Here is a 19604-nt window from a genome sequence, read left to right on the forward strand (position 1 = left end):
AATCCCAAATAATGGCCCCAAAACCCAGCTCCAAATCCCAGAAAATGGCCCCAAATCCCAGCCCAAAATCCCAAAAAATGGCACCAAAATCCAGCCCCAAGTCCCAGAAAATGGCCCCAAAACCCAGCCCCAGATCCCAAAGAATGGCCCCAAATTCCAGCCCCGGATCCCAAAAAATGGCCCCAAAATCCCGAAGAATGGCCCCCAAAATCCAGCCCCAAGTCCCAGAAAATGGCCCCAAAATCCAGCCCCGAATCCCAAAAATTGACCCCAAATTCCAGCCCCAAATCCCAAAAAATGGCCCCAAAATCCAGCCCCGAATCCCAAAGCATGACCCCAAAATCCCAAAGAACCGCCCCAAAATCCCAAAGAACAGCCCCAAATTCCAGCCCCAAAATCACAGAAAATTGCCCCAAAACACAGCCCTGAATCCCAAATAATGGCCCCAAAATCCAGCCCCAAATCCCAAAGAATGGCCCCAAAATCCAGCCTGAAATCTCAGAAAATGGCCCCAAAACCCAGCCCTGAATCCCAGAAAACGGCCCCAAATTCCAACCCCGAGTCCCAAATAATGGCCCCAAAATCCAGCCCTAAAATCCCAAATAATGGCCCCAAAATCCAGCCCCGAATCTCAAAGCATGACCCCAAATTCCCAAAGAACGGCCCCAAAACCCGTCCCCAAATCCCAAATAATGGCCCCAAATTCCAGCCCAGAATCCCAGAAAATGGCCCCAAAATCCCAAATAATGGCACCAAAATCCAGCCCCAAATCCCAAAAAAACGGCCCCAAAATCCAGCCCCAAATCCCAAAAAATGGCCCCAAAATCCAGCCCCAAAATCCTGAAGCATGACCCCAAAATCCCAAAAAAGGCCCCAAAATCCAGCCCTGAGTCCCAAAAAACGGCCCCAAAATCCAGCCCCAAATCCCAAATAATGACCCCAAAATCCAGCCCCAAATCCAGCGTGAAATCCCAAAAAACGGCCCCAAAATCCAGCCCCAAAACCCCGCAGCATGACCCCAAAATCCAAACCCAAATCCAGCCCCAAATTCCAGCCCCAAATCCCAAAAAATGGCCCCAAAATCTGTCCCCAAATCCCAAAAATATCTAATGTCCCCAAATCCCAAAAATGTCCCAAAATCCCCAAAATGTTTCTAAATCCCAAAAATGTCCCCAAATCCCAAAAACGTCCAAATTCCCCAAAATGTTCCTAAATCCCAAAAATATCCCAAATGTCCCCAATGTCCCCAAATCCCCAAAATGTCCCCAAAAGTCCCTAAATCCCAAAAATGTTCTCAAATCCCAAAAATACCCCAAATGTCCCCAAATCCCCAAATGTCCCCAAATGTCCCCAAATCCCAAAAACGTCCCAAATTCCCCAAAATGTTCCTAAATCCCAAAAATATCCCAAATGTCCCCAATGTCCCCAAATCCCTAAAATGTCCCCAAAAGTCCCTAAATCCTAAAAATGTCCCCAAATCCCAAAAATACCCCAAATGTCCCCAAATCCCAAAAATACCCCAAATGTCCCCAAATCCCAAAAATACCCCAAATGTCCCCAAATCCCAAAAATGTCCCCAAATTCCTAAAAAGTTCCTCCAGCACCTGCATTTCCCTCTGATTTTTTTTCCATTTTTTCCTTAATTTTATTCCCCAAATCCTCATTTTTCTCCCCAAATCCCCATTTTTTCCCAAAATCCCCATTTTTTCCCCCAAACTTATCCACACACTCATCTCCTCCTCATCCTCACACTTTAATCATGATTTGCCACACCATCAAAAATGATTAAAAAAACCAAAAAAATTCCCCCAAAAAACCCCAAAATTCCCATTCCAAACCCCAAATCCCTATTTTTTCCCAAAATTCCCATTTTTTCCCAAAATCCCCATTTTTCACCCCAAATTTACTCCACACACTCATCTCCTCCTCATCCTCACACTTTAATCATGATTTGCCACACCATCAAAAATGATTAAAAAACCCCAAAAATTCCCAAAAAAACCCAAAAATTCCCGTTTCAAACCCCAAATTTTCCATTTTTTCCCAAAATCCCCTTTTTTTACCCCAAATTTATCCACACTCATCTCCTCCTCATCCTCACACTTTAATCATGATTTGCCACACCATCAAAAATGATTAAAAAACCCCCAAAATTCCCAAAAAACCCCAAAATTCCCATTCCAAACCCCAAATTTTCCACTTTTTTCCCAAAATCCCCATTTTTTACCCCAAATTTACTCCACACACTCATCTCCTCCTCATCCTCACACTTTAATCATGATTTGCCACACCATCAAAAATTATTAAAAAAAACCCAAAAATTCCCCCAAAAAACCCCAAAATTCCCATTCCAAACCCCAAATTTTCCTTTTTTTCCCAAAATCCCCATTTTTTAACCCAAATTTATCCACACTCATCTCCTCCTCATCCTCACGTTTTAATCATGATTTGCCACACCATCAAAAATGATTTAAAAAAACCCCAAAAATTCCCAAAAAACCCCGAAATTCCCATTCCAAACCCCAACTTTTCCATTTTTTTCCCAAAATTCCCATTTTTTACCCCAAATTTACTCCACACACTCATCTCCTCCTCATCCTCACACTTTAATCATGATTTGCCACACCATCAAAAATGATTAAAAAACCCCAAAAATTTCCCCAAAAAACCCCAAAATTCCCATTCCAAACCCCAAATTTTCCATTTTTTCCCAAAATCCCCATTTTTCACCCCAAATTTACTCCACACACTCATCTCCTCCTCATCCTCACGTTTTAATCACGATTTGCCACACCATCAAAAATTATTAAAAAACCCCAAAAATTCCCCCAAAAAACCCCAAAATTCCCATTCCAAACCCCAAAATCCCCATTTTTTCCCAAAATCCCCATTTTTTACCCCAAATTTACTCCACACACTCATCTCCTCCTCATCCTCACACTTTAATCATGATTTGCCACACTATCAAAAAACCCCAAAAATTCCCAAAAAACCCCGAAATTCCCATTCCAAACCCCAAATTTTCCATTTTTTCCCAAAATCCCCATTTTTTACCCCAGATTTATCCACACACTCATCTCCTCCTCATCCTCACGTTTTAATCATGATTTGCCACACCATCAAAAATGATTAAAAAAACCCCAAAAATTCCCCCAAAAAACCCCAAAATTCCCATTCCAAACCCCAAATTTTCCATTTTTTTCCCAAAATTCCCATTTTTTACCCCAAATTTACTCCACACACTCATCTCCTCCTCATCCTCACACTTTAATCATGATTTGCCACCGCGCATCAAAAATGATAAAAAAATCCATCCCCACCCCTCCAAAATTCCCAAAAAACCCCCAAAAATTCCCATTCCAAAACCCCAAATTTTTTATTTTTTCAGGATAATTTTTTAGCTCTAAAACCCCAAATTTTCCATTTTTTGGGGCTGATTCTTTACCCCCAAAACCCCAAATTTTCCATTTTTTCAGAGTGATTCTTTACCTCCAAACCCCCAAATTTTCCATTTTTTGGGGTGATTTTTTACCCCCAAAACCCCAAATTTCTCATTTTTTCAGGATGATTTTTAAGCTCCAAACCCCCAAATTTCTCATTTTTTGGGGTGATTTTTTACCTCCAAACCCCAAATCTCCCATTTTTTCAGGCTGATTTTTTACCTCCAAAACCCCAAATTTCTCATTTTTTGGGGTGATTCTTTACCTCCAAACCCCAAATCTCCCATTTTTTCAGGCTGATATTTTAACACCCCCTAAACCCCAAATTTTCCATTTTTTGGAGATGATTCTTTAGCTCTAAAACCCCAAATTTACCTTTTTTTTCAGGATGATTTTTAAGCTCCAAACACCCAAATTTTCCATTTTTTGGGGTGATTTTAAACCTCCAAAACCCCAAATTTTCAATTTTTTTGGGATGACTTTTTAGCTCCAAAACCCCAAATTTTCCATTTTTTCAGGATGATTTTTAAGCTCCAAAACCCCAAATTTCTCTTTTTTTTGGGCTGTTTTTTTACCGCTAAACCCTAAATTTTCCATTTTTTGGAGTGATTCTTTACCCCCAAACCCCAAAATTCTCATTTTTTTAGGCTGATTCTTTAGCTCTAAAACTCCAAATTTCTCATTTTTTGAGGTTATTTTTTACTTCCAAAACCCCAAATTTTCCATTTTTTTCAGGATGATTTTTAAGCTCCAAACCCCCAAATTTTCCATTTTTTCAGGATGATTTTTTAGCTCCAAACCCCCAAATTTCTCGGTTTTTTGAGGTGATTCTTGAGCTCTAAAACCCCAAATTTCTCATTTTTTCGGGCCAATTTTTCACCTCCAAAACACCACATTTTCCATTTTTTCAGGCTGATATTTGAACACCCCCAAAACCCCAAATTTCTCATTTTTTGGGATGATTCTTTACCCCCAAAACCCCAAATTTTCCATTTTTTCGGGCTGATTCTTTACCTCCAAAACCCCAAATTTTTCATTTTTTGGGGTGAGGTTTTAACCCTAAAACCCCAAATTTCTCATTTTTTCGGGCCGATTTTTTACCTCCAAAACCCCAAATTTTCCATTTTTTCAGGCTGATTCTTTAGCTCTAAAACCCCAAATTTTCCATTTTTTCAGGTGATTTTTTTACCGTCCAAAACCCCAAATTTCTCATTTTTTGGGGTTATTTTTTACCTCCAAACTCCCAAATTTCTCATTTTTTCAGGCTGATATTTTAAACACCCCCTAAAACCCCAAATTTTCCATTTTTTCAGGATGATTTTTATGCTCCAAAACCCCAAATTTCTCATTTTTTGGGGTTATTTTTTACTTCCAAACCCCCAAATTTTCCATTTTTTCAGGCTGATTCTTTAGCTCTAAAACCCAAAATTTCTCATTTTTTGGGCCGATTTTTTAACACCCCCTAAATCCCAAATTTTCCATTTTTTTGGAGATGATTCTTTACCTCTAAAACCCCAAATTTTCCATTTTTTCAGGGTGAGGTTTTAACCCTAAAACCCCAGATTTCTCTTTTTTTCGGGCCAATTTTTCACCTCCAAACCCCCAAATTTTCCATTTTTTCAGGATGATTTTATAGGTCCAAACCCCCAAATTTCTCATTTTTCGGGCTGATTTTTAAGCTCCAAAACCCCAAATTTCTCATTTTTTGGGCCGATTTTTTACCTCCAAACCCCCAAATCTCCCATTTTTTCAGGCTGATATTTTAACACCCCCTAAACCCCAAATTTTCATTTTTTCAGGCTGATTCTTTACCTCCAAAACCCCAAATTTCTCATTTTTTTGAGATGATTCTTTAGCTCAAAAACCCCAAATTTTCCATTTTTTCAGGGTGAGGTTTTAGCTCCAAAACCCCAAATTTTCCATTTTTTGGGCTGATTTTTTACCTCCAAAACCCTAAATTTCTCATTTTCTCAGGGTGAGCTTTTAGCCCTAAAACCCCAAATTTCTCATTTTTTGGCTGATTTTTTACCTCCAAGACCCCAAAATTTCTCATTTTTTCGGGCCAATTGTTTAACACTCCCTAAACCCCAAATCCCCCATTTTTTCAGGCTGATTCTTTACCCCCTAAACCCCAAATTTTCCATTTTTTCAGAGTGATTTTTACCCAAAACCCCAAATTTCCCATTTTTCTCCTCCCAACCCACGACCGACCCCCACACCTGGAACATACCATTCCACACCGGGGGGGGGGGGGAACCAAATCATAATTTGCGAATTTTCGGGATTTCCGGGAATTTGTGGGATTTTTTGGGAATTCCTACTCGTAGTAAGCGATGAGCAGCATCATGGCCACGCCGGCCAGCAGCGCCAGGAGCTGCAGCAGCGCTTGGCCGGCGCCGGAATCGTGCAGGATTTCGGGAAGAACCGACACCGTGCCCAGGTAGATGAAGCCGCCGGCGGTGAAGGGCAGGATCCCCGAAATGGCGCCGGCGCCCGAACCCTCGGCCAGCAACGAGCAGGCGGCGCCCGCCAGAGCCGCCAGAGCCGTCAGCAGCTGCAGCAGCATGGCCTGCGAGGGAAAACAAACTGGGATCAGCTGGGATAAACTGGGAGGAACTGGGATAAACTGGGAGGGACTGGGAAGGGGCGGGGCTTCAGCCAAGCCGCCTCACAAAATGGCGGCAATGACCACAGAGGAGCTCTGGCACCCTGAACTCCATGGCTAGTCCCCCAGCAGCTTTTTTTGGTCATTTTTTCATGATTTTTCGCAATTTTTCCTGCCCCAAAAGTCCAAATTCCATCCATGGAGGGACTGGGATAAACTGGGATGGACTGGGATAAACTGGGATGAACTGGGAAGAACTGGGAAGGGGCAGGGCTTCAGCCAAGCCGCCTCACAAAATGGCGGCAATCACCACAGAGGGGCTCTGGCACTGCCAACTCTGGTTGGTCCTCCAGCAGCCTTTTTTGGTCATTTTTTCATGATTTTTCCCAAATTTTCTGTCCCCAAAGCCCAAATTCCATCCATGGAGGGACTGGGAGTGACTTAATGGGATTGGGATGAACTGGGAAGAACTGGGAAGGGGCGGGGCTTCAGCCAAGCCGCCTCACAAAATGGCGGCAATCACCACAGAGGAGCTCTGGCACTCTGAACTCCATGCTAGTCCCCCAGCACCCCATTTTTGGCTGTTGTTTCTCCAATTTTTCTGCCCCAAAAGCCCAAATTCCATCCATGCAGGGACTGGGATAAACTGGGATAAACTGGGATGAACTGGGAGGAACTGGGAGGAACTGGGAAGGGGCAGGGCCTCAGCCAAGCCGCCTCACAAAATGGCGGCAATCACCACAGAGGAGCTCTGGCCCTGCCAACTCCATGGTTGGTCCTCAAGAAGTCCCTTTTTGCCTGTTTTTTGCAGTTTTTTCCCAATTTTTCTGCCCCAAAAGCCCAAATTCCATCCATGGAGGGAGTAGGAGTGAGATAATGGGAGTAAAGAGGGAACTGGGATAAACTGGGATGAACTGGGAAGGGGCGGGGCTTCAGCCAAGCCGCCTCACAAAATGGCAGCCAGTGACCACAGAGGGGCTCTGGCACTGCCAACTCAGTGGTTGGTCCTCCAGCAGTCCCTTTTTGGCTGTTTTTTGCAGTTTTTCCCCAATTTTTCCACCCCAAAAGCCCAAATTCCATCCATGGAGGGACTGGGATAAACTGGGATGAACTGGGAGGAACTGGGATGAACTGGGAGGGGGCGGGGCTTCGGACAAGCCGCCTCACAAAATGGCGGCAATCACCACAGAGGGGTTCTGGCACCCTGAACTCCATGGCTAGTCCCCCTGCAGCATTTTTTTCCCATTTTTTCCTGCCCCAAAAGCCCAAATTCCATCCATGGAGGGACTGGGAGTGACTTTATGGGACTGGGATAAACTGGGATGGACTGGGAGGAACTGGGAGGAACTGGGAAGGGGCGGGGCTTCAGCCAAGCCGCCTCACAAAATGGCGGCAATCACCACAGAGGGGCTCTGGCACTGCCAACTCTATGGTTGGCACTCCAGGAGCCGTTTTTTGCAGTTTTTTCCCAATTTTTCCACCCCAAAAGCCCAAATTCCATCCATGGAGGGACTGGGATAAACTGGGATGAACTGGGAGGAACTGGGAGGAACTGGGAAGGGGCAGGGCTTCAGCCAAGCCGCCTCACAAAATGGCGGCAATCACCACAGAGGGGTTCTGGCACCCTGAACTCCATGGCTAGTCCCCCAGCAGCTTTTTTTTCCCATTTTTTCCTGCCCCAAAAGCCCAAATTCCATCCATGGAGGGAGTAGGAGTGAGATAATGGGAGTAAAAAGGGAACTGGGATGAACTGGGATGAACTGGGAGGAACTGGGAAGGGGCGGGGCTTCAGCCAGGCCGCCTCACAAAATGGCGGCAATCACCACAGAGGAGCTCTGGCACCCTGAACTCCATGGCTAGTCCCCCTGCACCCCATTTTTGGCTGTTGTTTCACCAATTTTTCTGCCACAAAAGGCCAAATTCCATCCATGGAGGGACTGGGATAAACTGGGATGAACTGGGATGGAACTGGGATAAACTGGGAGGAACTGGGATGGGGCGGGGCTTCAGCCAAGCCACCTCACAAAATGGCGGCAATCCCCACAGAGGAGCTCTGGCACTCTGAACTCTGTGGTTAGTCCCCCAGCAGCTTTTTTTTCCCCATTTTTTCCTGCCCCAAAAGCCCAAATTTCATCCATGGAGGGACTGGGAGTGACTTAATGGGACTGGGATAAACTGGGATGGACTGGGAGGGACTGGGAGGGGGTGGGGCTTCAGCCAAGCCGCCTCACAAAATGGCGGCAATGACCACAGAGGAACTCTGGCAACCTGAACTCCATGGCTAGTCCCCCAGCAGTCCCTTTTTGGTTGTTTTTTGCAGTTTTTTCCCAATTTTTCCGCCCCAAAAGCCCAAATTCCATCCATGAAGGGAGTAGGAGTGAGATAATGGGAGTAAAGAGGGAACTGGGATGAACTGGGAGGAACTGGGAGGAACTGGGAAGGGGCGGGGCTTCAGCCAAGCCGCCTCACAAAATGGCGGCAATGACCACAGAGGGGTTCTGGCACTGCCAACTCTATGGTTGGTCCTCCAGGAGCCGTTTATTGCAATTTATTCCCAATTTTTCCACCCCAAAAGCCCAAATTCCATCCATGGAGGGACTGGGATAAACTGGGATAAACTGGGATGGACTGGGATAAACTGGGATGAACTGGGAAGGGGCAGGGCCTCAGCCAAGCCGCCTCACAAAATGGCGGCAATGACCACAGAGGAGCTCTGGCACCCTGAACTCCATGGTTAGTCCCCCAGCAGCTTTTTTTTCCCATTTTTTCCTGCCCCAAAAGCCCAAATTCCATCCATGGAGGGACCGGGAGTGACTTAATGGGACTGGGATAAACTGGGAGGAACTGGGAAGGGGCGGGGCTTCAGCCAAGCCGCCTCACAAAATGGCGGCAATGACCACAGAGGGGCTCTGGCACTGCGAACTCTGTGGTTGGTCCTCCAGCAGTCCCTTTTTGGCTGTTTTTTGCAGTTTTTTCCCAATTTTTCCACCCTAAAAGCCCAAATTCCATCCATGGAGGGACTGGGAGTGACTTAAGGGGAGAAAAGAGGGAACTGGAATGAACTGGGATGAACTGGGAAGGGGCGGGGCTTCAGCCAAGGCACCTCACAAAATGGCGGCAATCACCACAGAGGAGCTCTGGCACTGCCAACTCTATGGCCAGCCGTTTTTTGCAGTTTTTTCCCGATTTTTCTGTCCCAAAAGCCCAAATTCCATCCATGGAGGGACTGGGAGTGACTTAATGGGACTGGGATAAACTGGGATGGACTGGGAGGAACTGGGATGAACTGGGAAGGGGCGGGGCTTCAGCCAAGCCGCCTCACAAAATGGCGGCAATGACCACAGAGGGGCTCTGGCACTCTGAACTCTATGGCCAGCCGTTTTTTGCAGTTTTTTCCTGATTTTTCTGTCCCAAAAGCTGAAATTCCATCCATGGAGGGACTGGGAGTGACTAAAAGGGAACTGGGATGAACTGGGATGAACTGGGAAGGGGCGGGGCTCCAGCCAAACCGCCTCACAAAATGGCGGCAATGACCACAGAGGAGCTCTGGCACTCTGAACTCTATGGTTGGTCCTCCAAAACCGCATTTTTTCCCACTTTTGTCCCGAATTTTCCCTTTTTTTCCCCACATTTTCTTCTCGATTTTTCCTTTTTCCTTGATTTTTCCCTTTTTTTTCTGATTTTACCCGTTTTTTTCCCCTTTGTTTTCCAGATTTTCCCCATTTTTTCCCCCTTTTTTCCTGATTTTTCCCATTTTCCCCTTTTTCCTCATTTTCCCCGATTTTTCCATTTTCCCCCGATTTTTCCCATTTTTTCCCTGATTTTTCCCATATTTTCCCTTTTCTTCCCCCGATTTCCCCATTTTTTCCCGATTTTCCCATTTTTTCCCGATTTTTCCCCAATTTTTCCAGTTTTTATCCCATTTTTTCCCATTTTCCCCCATTTTCCCCCCCATTTTTTCCCCATTTTTCCCCAATCTCACCTGTCCCTTGGAGCAGCTGGCGCGCAGCAGCAGCGCCATGTCCCCCTTTTTCCCCCCATTTTTCCCTATTTTTCCCATTATTTTACTGGTTTTTCCCATTTTTTTCCCCAATTTTTCCATTTTTTTCCCCATTTTCCCCATTTTTCCCCCATTTCCCCCATTTTTTCCCCATTTTTCCCCGTATCTCACCTGTCCCTTGGAGCAGCCGGCGCGCAGCAGCAGCGCCATGTCCCCCCTTTTTTCCCTATTTTTCCCATTTTTTCCTGATTTTTCCCATTATTTTACTGATTTTTCCCATTTTTTTCCCCAATTTCCCCATTTTTTTCCCATTTTTTCCCCGATTTTCCCAATTTTTTCCCCCGATTTTCCCTAATTTCCCCCATTTTTTCCCCGATTTTTCCCTTTTTCCCCAATTTTCCCCATTTTCCCCCCTTTTTTCCCCAATTTTTCCCATTTTTCCCCAATTTTTCCCGTTTTCCCATTTTTTCCCCTATTTTTCCCATTTTTCCCTGATTTTTCCCATTTTTCCCCCATTTTTCCCCCATTTTTCCCCAATCTCACCTGTCCCTTGGAGCAGCCGGCGCGCAGCAGCAGCGCCATGTCCCCCCTTTTTTCCCCCATTTTTCCCCCAATTTCCCCATTATTTTACCGATTTTTTCCCCGATTTTCCCCATTATTTTACCGATTTTTCACATTTTTTCCCCATTTTCCCCAATCTCACCTGTCCCTTGGAGCAGCCGGCGCGCAGCAGCAGCGCCATGTCCCCCCTTTTTTCCCTATTTTTCCCCCATTTTTCCCCCAATTTTCCCATTTTTTCCCGATTTTCCCCATTATTTTACCGATTTTTCCCCATTTTCCCCCATTTTTCCCGTTACCTGTCCCTTGGAGCAGCCGGCGCGCAGCAGCAGCGCCATGTCCCCCCATTTTTCCCCCAATTTCCCCATTTTTTTCCCATTTTTCTCCAATTTCCCCATTTTTTTCCCATTTTTCCCCCAATTTCCCCATTATTTTACCGATTTTTCCCATTTTTTTCCCATTATTTTACCGATTTTTCCCATTTTCTCCCCATTTTTCCCCAATCTGACCTGTCCCTTGGAGCAGCCGGCGCGCAGCAGCAGCGCCATGTCCCCCCTTTTTTCCCCCATTTTTCCCCATTTTTCCCCCTTTTTTCCCCAAATTTTCCCTATTTTTCCCATTTTTTTACTGATTTTTTCCATTTTTTTCCCCAATTTTCCCATTTTTACATTTTTCCCCATTTTTTCCCGTTACCTGTCCCTTGGAGCAGCCGGCGCGCAGCAGCAGCGCCATGTCCCCCCTTTTTTCCCCCATTTTTCCCCCATTTTTCCCCCAATTTCCCCATTATTTCCCCGATTTTCCCCATTATTTTACCGATTTTTTCCATTTTTTCCCCATTTTCCCCCCAATCTCACCTGTCCCTTGGAGCAGCCGGCGCGCAGCAGCAGCGCCATGTCCCCCCTTTTTTCCCCATTTTTCCCCCATTTTTCCCCCATTTTTTCCCCAATTTCCCCATTATTTTACCGATTTTTTCCATTTTTTTCCCATTTTTTCCCCATTTTTTCCCCATTTTCCCCCAATCTCACCTGTCCCTTGGAGCAGCTGGCGCGCAGCAGCAGCGCCATGTCCCCCCTTTTTTTCCCTATTTTTCCCATTTTTTCCCCGATTTTCCCCATTTTCCCCCATTTTTCCCCAATTTCCCCATTATTTTACCGATTTTTTCCATTTTTTTTCCCATTTTTTCCCCATTTTTTCCCCATTTTTCCCCAATCTCACCTGTCCCTTGGAGCAGCCGGCGCGCAGCAGCAGCGCCATGTCCCCCCTTTTTTTCCCTATTTTTCCCATTATTTTCCCCAATTTCCCCATTATTTTACCGATTTTTTCCATTTTTTTTCCCAATTTTTCCCAAATTTCCCCATTTTTCCCCAATCTCACCTGTCCCTTGGAGCAGCCGGCGCGCAGCAGCAGCGCCATGTCCCCCCTTTTTTTCCCTATTTTTCCCATTATTTTCCCCAATTTCCCCATTATTTTACCGATTTTTTCCATTTTTTTTCCCAATTTTTCCCAAATTTCCCCATTTTTCCCCAATCTCACCTGTCCCTTGGAGCAGCCGGCGCGCAGCAGCAGCGCCATGTCCCCCCAATTTTCCCCCGATTTTCCCCATTTTTTCCCCCAATTTCCCCATTTTTTCCCCGATTTTCCCCATTTTTCCCCCAATTTCCCCATTTCCCCCCATTTTCCCCATTTTCCCCCATTTTTCCCCATTTGCCCCAATCTCACCTGTCCCTTGGAGCAGCCGGCGCGCAGCAGCAGCGCCATGTCCCCCCTTTTTTCCCCCATTTTCCCCCATTTTTCCCCCAATTTCCCCATTTTTTCCCCGATTTTCCCCATTTTTTTCCCCATTTTTTCCCCAATTTTCCCCCCATTTTTTCCCCAATTTTCCCCCCTTTTTTCCCCCATTTCCCCCATTTTTCCCCCATTTTTCCCCGTGTCTCACCTGTCCCTTGGAGCAGCCGGCGCGCAGCAGCAGGGGCCATTTTCCCCCCTTTTTTCCCTATTTTTCCCATTTTTTTCCTGATTTTTCCCATTATTTTACCGATTTTTTCCATTTTTTTCCATTTTTTTCCCCAATTTCCCCATTTTTCCCCATTTTCCCCCCAATCTCACCTGTCCCTTGGAGCAGCCGGCGCGCAGCAGCAGCGCCATGTCCCCCCTTTTTTCCCTATTTTTCCCATTTTTTCCTGATTTTTCCCATTATTTTACCGATTTTTTCCATTTTTTTCCCCCAATTTCCCCATTTTTCCCCCCATTTTTCCCCCATTTTTCCCCCGATTTTTCCCATTTTTTCCCCAATTTTTCCAGTTTTTCCCCATTTTTCCCCATTTTCCCCAATCTCACCTGTCCCTTGGAGCAGCCGGCGCGCAGCAGCAGCGCCATGTCCCCCCTTTTTTCCCCCATTTTTTCCCCACTTTCCCCCATTTCCCCCCATTTTTTCCCATTTTTTTCCCATTTTTTCCCCATTTTTTCCCAAATTTCCCCATTTTTCCCCCATTTTTCCCCCAAATTTTCCTGATTTTTCCCATTATTTTTCCGATTTTCCCCCCTTTTTTCCCCATTTTTCCCCCAATTTCCCCATTATTTTACCGATTTTTTCCATTTTTTTCCCCAATTTTTCCCCATTTTTCCCAATTTTTCCCATTTTTTCCCCGATTTTCCCCATTTTTCCCCCAATTTCCCCATTTTTTCCCCATTTTTCCCCCATTTTCCCCCCCTTTTTCCCCCAATTTCCCCATTTTTCCCCCCATTTTTCCCCCATTTTCCCCCCATTTTTCCGCCATTTTTCCCCAATTTCCCCATTTTTTTCCCCGATTTTCCCCATTTTTTTCCCATTTTTTCCCCAATTTCCCCATTTTCCCCATTTTTCTCCAATCTCACCTGTCCCTTGGAGCAGCCGGCGCGCAGCAGCAGCGCCATGTCCCCCCTTTTATCCCCCCATTTTTCCCCCAATTTCCCCATTTTTTTCCCCATTTTCCCCGATTTTCCCCATTTCCCCCATTTTTCCATTTTTTCCCCGATTTTCCCCATTTTTCCCCCGATTTTCTCCAATTTCCCCCAATTTTCCCCTTTTTTCCCCATTTTTCCCCAAATTTTTCTGATTTTTTTCCCAATTTTTCCCATTTTTCCCGATTTTTCCCTTTTCTTCCCCCGATTTTTACCATTTTCCCCCATTTTTCCCCCGATTTTCCCCATTTTTCCCCCTTTTTCCCCCAATTTCCCCATTTTCCCCCGATTTTTCCCCCATTTTTCCCCCATTTTCCCCCCATTTTTCCCCCAATTTCCCAATTTTTTCCCCTTTTTTCCCCATTTTTTCCCCAATTTCCCCCATTTTTTCCCCAATTTCTCCATTATTTTACCGATTTTTTCCATTTTTTTTCCCCAATTTCCCCATTTTCCCCCATTTTTCCCCATTTTCCCCCCGATTTTCCCCCGATTTTTCCCCATTTCCCCCATTTTCCCCCAATCTCACCTGTCCCTTGGAGCAGCCGGCGCGCAGCAGCAGCGCCATGTCCCCCCTTTTTTCCCTATTTTTCCCATTATTTTACTGATTTTTTCCATTTTTTTTCCCATTTTTTCCCCAATTTTTCCATCTTTCCCCATTTTTTCCCCATTTTCCCGTTACGTGTCCCTTGGAGCAGCCGGCGCGCAGCAGCAGCGCCATGTCCCCCCTTTTTTCCCCAATTTTTCCCATTTTACCCCAAATTTTCCCTATTTTTCCCATTTTTTCCCGATTTTCCCCATTATTTTACCGATTTTTCACATTTTTTTCCCCAATTTTCCCATTTTTTCCCCGTTTTCCCCCATTTTTCCCGTTACCTGTCCCTTGGAGCAGCCGGCGCGCAGCAGCAGCGCCATGTCCCCCAATTTTTCCTCGATTTTCCCCATTTTTTTCCCCGATTTTCCCCATTTTTCCCCAAATTTTTCTGATTTTTTTCCCAATTTTTCCCCATTTTTCCCATTTTTCCCCCAATTTCCCCATTTTTCCCCATTGTTTCCCCATTTTTCCCCATTATTTTCCTGATTTTTTCCCCATTTCCCCCCTTTTTTCCCCCATTTTTTCCCCAATTTCCCCATTATTTTACCGATTTTTTCCATTTTTTCCCCATTTTTTCCCCAATTTCCCCATTATTTTACCGATTTTTTCCATTTTTTTTCCCCATTTTTCCCCGATTTTCCCATTTTTCCCCATTTTCCCCCATTTTCCCCAATCTCACCTGTCCCTTGGAGCAGCCGGCGCGCAGCAGCAGCGCCATGTCCCCCCTTTTTTCCCTATTTTTCCCATTTTTTCCTTATTTTCCCCATTATTTTACCGATTTTTCACATTTTTCCCCCATTTTTCCCCAATCTCACCTGTCCCTTGGAGCAGCCGGCGCGCAGCAGCAGCGCCATGTCCCCCCTTTTTTCCCCCATTTTCCCCCCATTTTTCCCCCAATTTCCCCATTTTTTCCCCATTTTTTCCCCGATTTTCCCCATTATTTTACCGATTTTTCCCATTTTTTCCCCATTTTCCCCCATTTTCCCCCCTCTCACCTGTCCCTTGGAGCAGCCGGCGCGCAGCAGCAGCGCCATGTCCCCCCTTTTTTCCCCCATTTTTCCCCATTATTTTACCGATTTTTTCCATTTTTTTCCCCAATTTCCCCATTTTTTCCCCAATTTTTCCATTTTTTTCCCAATTTCCCCATTTTTTCCCCATTTTCCTCAATCTCACCTGTCCCTTGGAGCAGCCGGCGCGCAGCAGCAGCGCCATGTCCCCCCTTTTTTTCCCTATTTTTCCCATTATTTTACCGATTTTTCCCATTTTTCCCCCAATTTCCCCATTTTTTCCCCGATTTTCCCCATTATTTTACCGATTTTTCCCATTTTTTCCCCATTTTTCCCGTTACCTGTCCCTTGGAGCAGCCGTTGCGCAGCAGCAGCGCCATGTCCCCCCATTTTTTCCCTATTTTTCCCATTATTTTACTGATTTTTCCCATTTTTTCCCCAATTTTCCCCATTTTTTTCCCAATTTTTCCCTTTTTTTTTTCTCGATTTTCCCTTTTCCCTATTTTTTTCCCGATTTCTCCCATTTTTTCCCGATTTTCCCCATTTTTCCCCAAATTTTCCCGATTTTTCCCATTATTTTCCCGATTTTTCCCCGTTTTTTTCCCCATTTTTTCTCATTTTTTCCCCGATTTTTCCCTTTTCCCAGTTTTTCCCATTTTTTTCTCGATCTTCCCTTTTTTCCAATTTTTTCTCGATTTTTCCCATTTTTTCCAGATTTTTCCCATACTTTCCATTTTCTTCCCCCGATTTCCCCATTTTTTCCCAATTTTCCAAGTTTTTCCCCGATTTTTCCCATTTTTTTCTCCGATTTTTCCAGTTTTTTCCCATTTTTTCCCCGATTTTTCCCATTTTTTCCCCGATTTTCCCCATTTTCCCCTGATTTTCTCCAATTTCTCCCAATTTTCCCCTGATTTCCCCATTTTTCCCAATTTTTCCCCATTTTTTCCCCTTTTTTTCTCCGATTTTCCCCATTTTTCCCCCGATTTTCCCCATTTTTTTCTCCGATTTTCCCCATTTTTCCCCTTTTTCCCCCCATTTACCCTCTCCCTCCCCATTTTCCCCCATATCTCACCTGTCCCTTGGAGCAGCCGGCGCGCAGCAGCAGCGCCATGTCCCCCCTTTTTTCCCCCATTTTTCCCCCAATTTCCCCATTTTTTCCCCATTTTCCCCCCAATTTCCCCATTTTCCCCATTTTTCCCCCAATTTCTCCCATTTTTTCCCCGATTTTCCCCATTATTTTACCGATTTTTCACATTTTTCCCCATTTTCCCCAATCTCACCTGTCCCTTGGAGCAGCCGGCGCGCAGCAGCAGCGCCATGTCCCCCCTTTTTTCCCTATTTTTCCCATTATTTTACTGATTTTTCCATTTTTTCCCCATTTTCCCAATTTTTCCCCATTTTTCCCCGATCTCACCTGTCCCTTGGAGCAGCCGGCGCGCAGCAGCAGCGCCATTTTCCCCCCTCTTTTTCCTATTTTTCCCATTTTTTCCTGATTTTTCCCATTATTTTACCGATTTTTTCCATTTTTTCCCCCCAATTTTTCCATTTTTTCCCATTTTTTCCCCATTTTACCCAATCTCACCTGTCCCTTGGAGCAGCAGGCGCGCAGCAGCAGCGCCATGTCCCCCCTTTTTTCCCCCATTTGTCCCCCATTTTCCCCCCATTTTTTCCCCAATTTTCCCCCCTTTTTTCCCCCATTTCCCCCATTTTTCCCCCATTTTTCCCCGTGTCTCACCTGTCCCTTGGAGCAGCCGGCGCGCAGCAGCAGGGGCCATTTTCCCCCCTTTTTTCCCTATTTTTCCCATTATTTTACCGATTTTTTCCATTTTTTTTCCCCATTTCTCCCCATTTTTTCCCCAATTTTTCCATTTTTTTCCCATTTTTCCCCATGTTCCCCATTTTCCCCAATCTCACCTCTCCCTTGGAGCAGCCGGCGCGCAGCAGCAGCGCCATTTTTGCCCCTTTTTTGCCCCTTTTTTCCCCCATTTTTCCCCCAATTTCCCCATTTTTTCCCCATTTTTTTCCCATTTTTTCCCCGATTTTCCCCATTATTTTACCGATTTTTCCCATTTTTTCCCCATTTTTCCCGTTACCTGTCCCTTGGAGCAGCCGGCGCGCAGCAGCAGGGCCATTTTCCCCCTTTTTTCCCCCATTTTTCCCCCATTTTTTCCCCAATTTTCCCCAATTTCCCCATTATTTTGCCGATTTTTTCCATTTTTTTTCCCCATTTTCCCCATTTTTCCCCGTTACCTGTCTCTGGGAGCAGCCGGCGCGCAGCAGCAGCGCCATGTCCCCCATTTTTTCCCCCAATTTTTTCCCCGATTTTCCCCATTTTTTCCCCGATTTTCCCCATTTTTTTCCCCATTTTTCCCATTTTTTCCCCATTTTTCCCCATTTTTCCCCAATCTCACCTGTCCCTTGGAGCAGCCGGCGCGCAGCAGCTGGGGCCATTTTCCGCCGTTTTTTCCCTCATTTTTCCCATTATTTTACCGATTTTTTCCATTTTTTTCCATTTTTTTTCCCAATTTCCCCATTTTTTTCCCCGTTTTTCCCGTTACCTGTCCCTTGGAGCAGCCGGCGCGCAGCAGCAGCGCCATGTCCCCCATTTCTCCCCCAATTTCCGCATTATTTTACCGATTTTTTCCATTTTTTTTCCCCAATTTCCCCATTTTTTTCCCAATTTTCCCCATTATTTTACCGATTTTCCCCGTTTTTTCCCCATTTTCCCCGTTACCTGTCCCTTGGAGCAGCCGGCGCGCAGCAGCAGCGCCATGTCCCCCAGCTCGTGGGGCAGCTCGTGCAGCAGCACCGCCAGCGCCGTCAGCGCCCCCCGGGCCGGGGACCCCCAGAACGCGGCGCCCAGCGCCAGCCCGTCCGTGAAGTTGTGCGCCGCGTCCGCCGCCAGGTTCAGGTACCCCGACGCCGCCATGGCTGCGCCCGAAAATGGAAAAAAACACCCAAAATCAGCACAAAATTATCCTGGAGTTATTGCAAAGTCAACCTGAAATTATCCCCAAAATGGGTCTCAAATTCGGCCCAAAGTCACCCCAAAATCAGCCCTAAAACATACTGAAGTTATCCCAAAATCAGCCTCAAATTATCCCCAAAGTCACCCCAAAATCAGCCTTAAAATAGCCTGAAGTTACCCCAAAATCAGCCCAAAATTATCCTGAAGTTATCGCAAAGTCACCCTGGAATTATCCCCGAAATTGGTCTTAAATTCAGCCCAAAGTCACCCAAAAATCATCTCTGAAACACCTTAAAGTTACCCCAAAATCATCCTTAAAATCACCCCAAAATTATCCCCAAAATCACCCCAAAATCAGCCCAAAATTTGTCCCAGAATCGTCCGAAATTATCCTGAAGTTATCGCAAAGTCACCCTGAAATTATCCCAAAAATCGCTCTCAATCTCAGCCCAAAGTTACCCCAAAATTAGACCAAAGTCACCCCAAAATCAGACCTAAACCACCCTGAAGTTACCCCAAAATCAGCCCAAAGTTATCCCCAAAATCAGCCCAAAATCACTCCAAAGTCAGCCCTAAAACAGTCTAAAGTTACCCCAAAATCAGCCCAAAGTTATCCCAAAATCAGCCCAAAGTCACCCCAAAATCAGCCACAAATTATCCCCAAAATCAGCCCAAAGTCACCCCAAAATCAGCCCTAAACCACCCTGAAGTTACCCCAAAATCATCCCAAAGTTATGCCCAAAATCACCCCAAAATCAGCCCAAAGTCACCCCAAAATCAGCCCTAAAACAGTCTAAAGTTACCCCAAAATCAGCCCAAAGTTACCCCAAAATCAGCCCAAAGTCAGCCCAAAATCAGCCCTAAACCACCCTGAAGTTACGCCAAAATCAGCCCAAAGTTATCCCCAAAATCAGCCCAAAGTCACCCCAAAAGCAGCCCTAAAACACCCTGAAGTTACCCCAAAATCAGCCCAAAATTGTCCTGGAGTTGCCCAAAATTATCCCAAACTTATCGCAAAGTCATCCTGAAATTATCCCAAAAATCGCTCTCAAATTCAGCCCAAAGTCACCCAAAAATCATCTCTGAAACGCCTTAAAGTTACCCCAAAATCATCCCTAAAATCACCCCAAAATCAGCCCAAAATTTGTCCCGGAGTTGCCCAAAATTATCCTGAAGTTATCACAAAGTCATCCTGAAATTATCTCTGAAATCGGTCTTAAATTCGGCCCCAAGTCAGCTTAAAATCAGCCCAAAGTCACCCCAAAATCAGCCCTAAACCACCCTGAAGTTACCCCAAAATCATCCCAAAGTTATCCCCAAAATCACCCCAAAATCAGCCCAAAGTCACCCCAAAATCAGCCCTAAAACAGTCTAAAGTTACCCCAAAATCAGTCCAAAGTTACCCCAAAATCAGCCCAAAGTCACCCCAAAATCAGTCCTAAACCACCCTGAAGTTACGCCAAAATCAGCCCAAAGTTATGCCCAAAATCAGCC

At 45.4% G+C, this 19604-nt stretch overlaps 1 protein-coding gene and 1 long non-coding RNA gene across 10 annotated transcripts in view; both read right to left on the reverse strand.

The window, feature by feature from the left end:
* Window positions 1-3248: 3248 nt before the first annotated feature.
* Window positions 3249-4036, reverse strand: LOC140681412 (uncharacterized). The gene is made up of 2 exons (XR_012052590.1): window positions 3884-4036; window positions 3249-3705 (listed from the first exon to the last, which is right to left on the reverse strand). It is a non-coding gene; the product is annotated as an uncharacterized lncRNA (long non-coding RNA).
* Window positions 4037-5609: 1573 nt separating this feature from the next.
* The window catches only part of SLC39A7 (solute carrier family 39 member 7), a 49770-nt gene continuing 35775 nt past the window's right edge, over window positions 5610-19604 (reverse strand). For all 9 annotated transcript variants that reach the window (XM_072921210.1, XM_072921205.1, XM_072921211.1 and 6 more), the window contains 2 exons: window positions 17877-18073; window positions 5610-6009 (listed from right to left, as the gene is read on the reverse strand). In XM_072921210.1, coding sequence (XP_072777311.1) covers window positions 5758-6009; window positions 17877-18073 — 449 coding nt within the window. In that variant the 3' untranslated portion in view covers window positions 5610-5757. The remainder of the gene's footprint in view (window positions 6010-17876; window positions 18074-19604) is intronic.

This window comes from Taeniopygia guttata, chromosome 35 (assembly GCF_048771995.1).
Source record: "Taeniopygia guttata chromosome 35, bTaeGut7.mat, whole genome shotgun sequence".
Classification (NCBI taxonomy): domain Eukaryota; kingdom Metazoa; phylum Chordata; class Aves; order Passeriformes; family Estrildidae; genus Taeniopygia; species Taeniopygia guttata.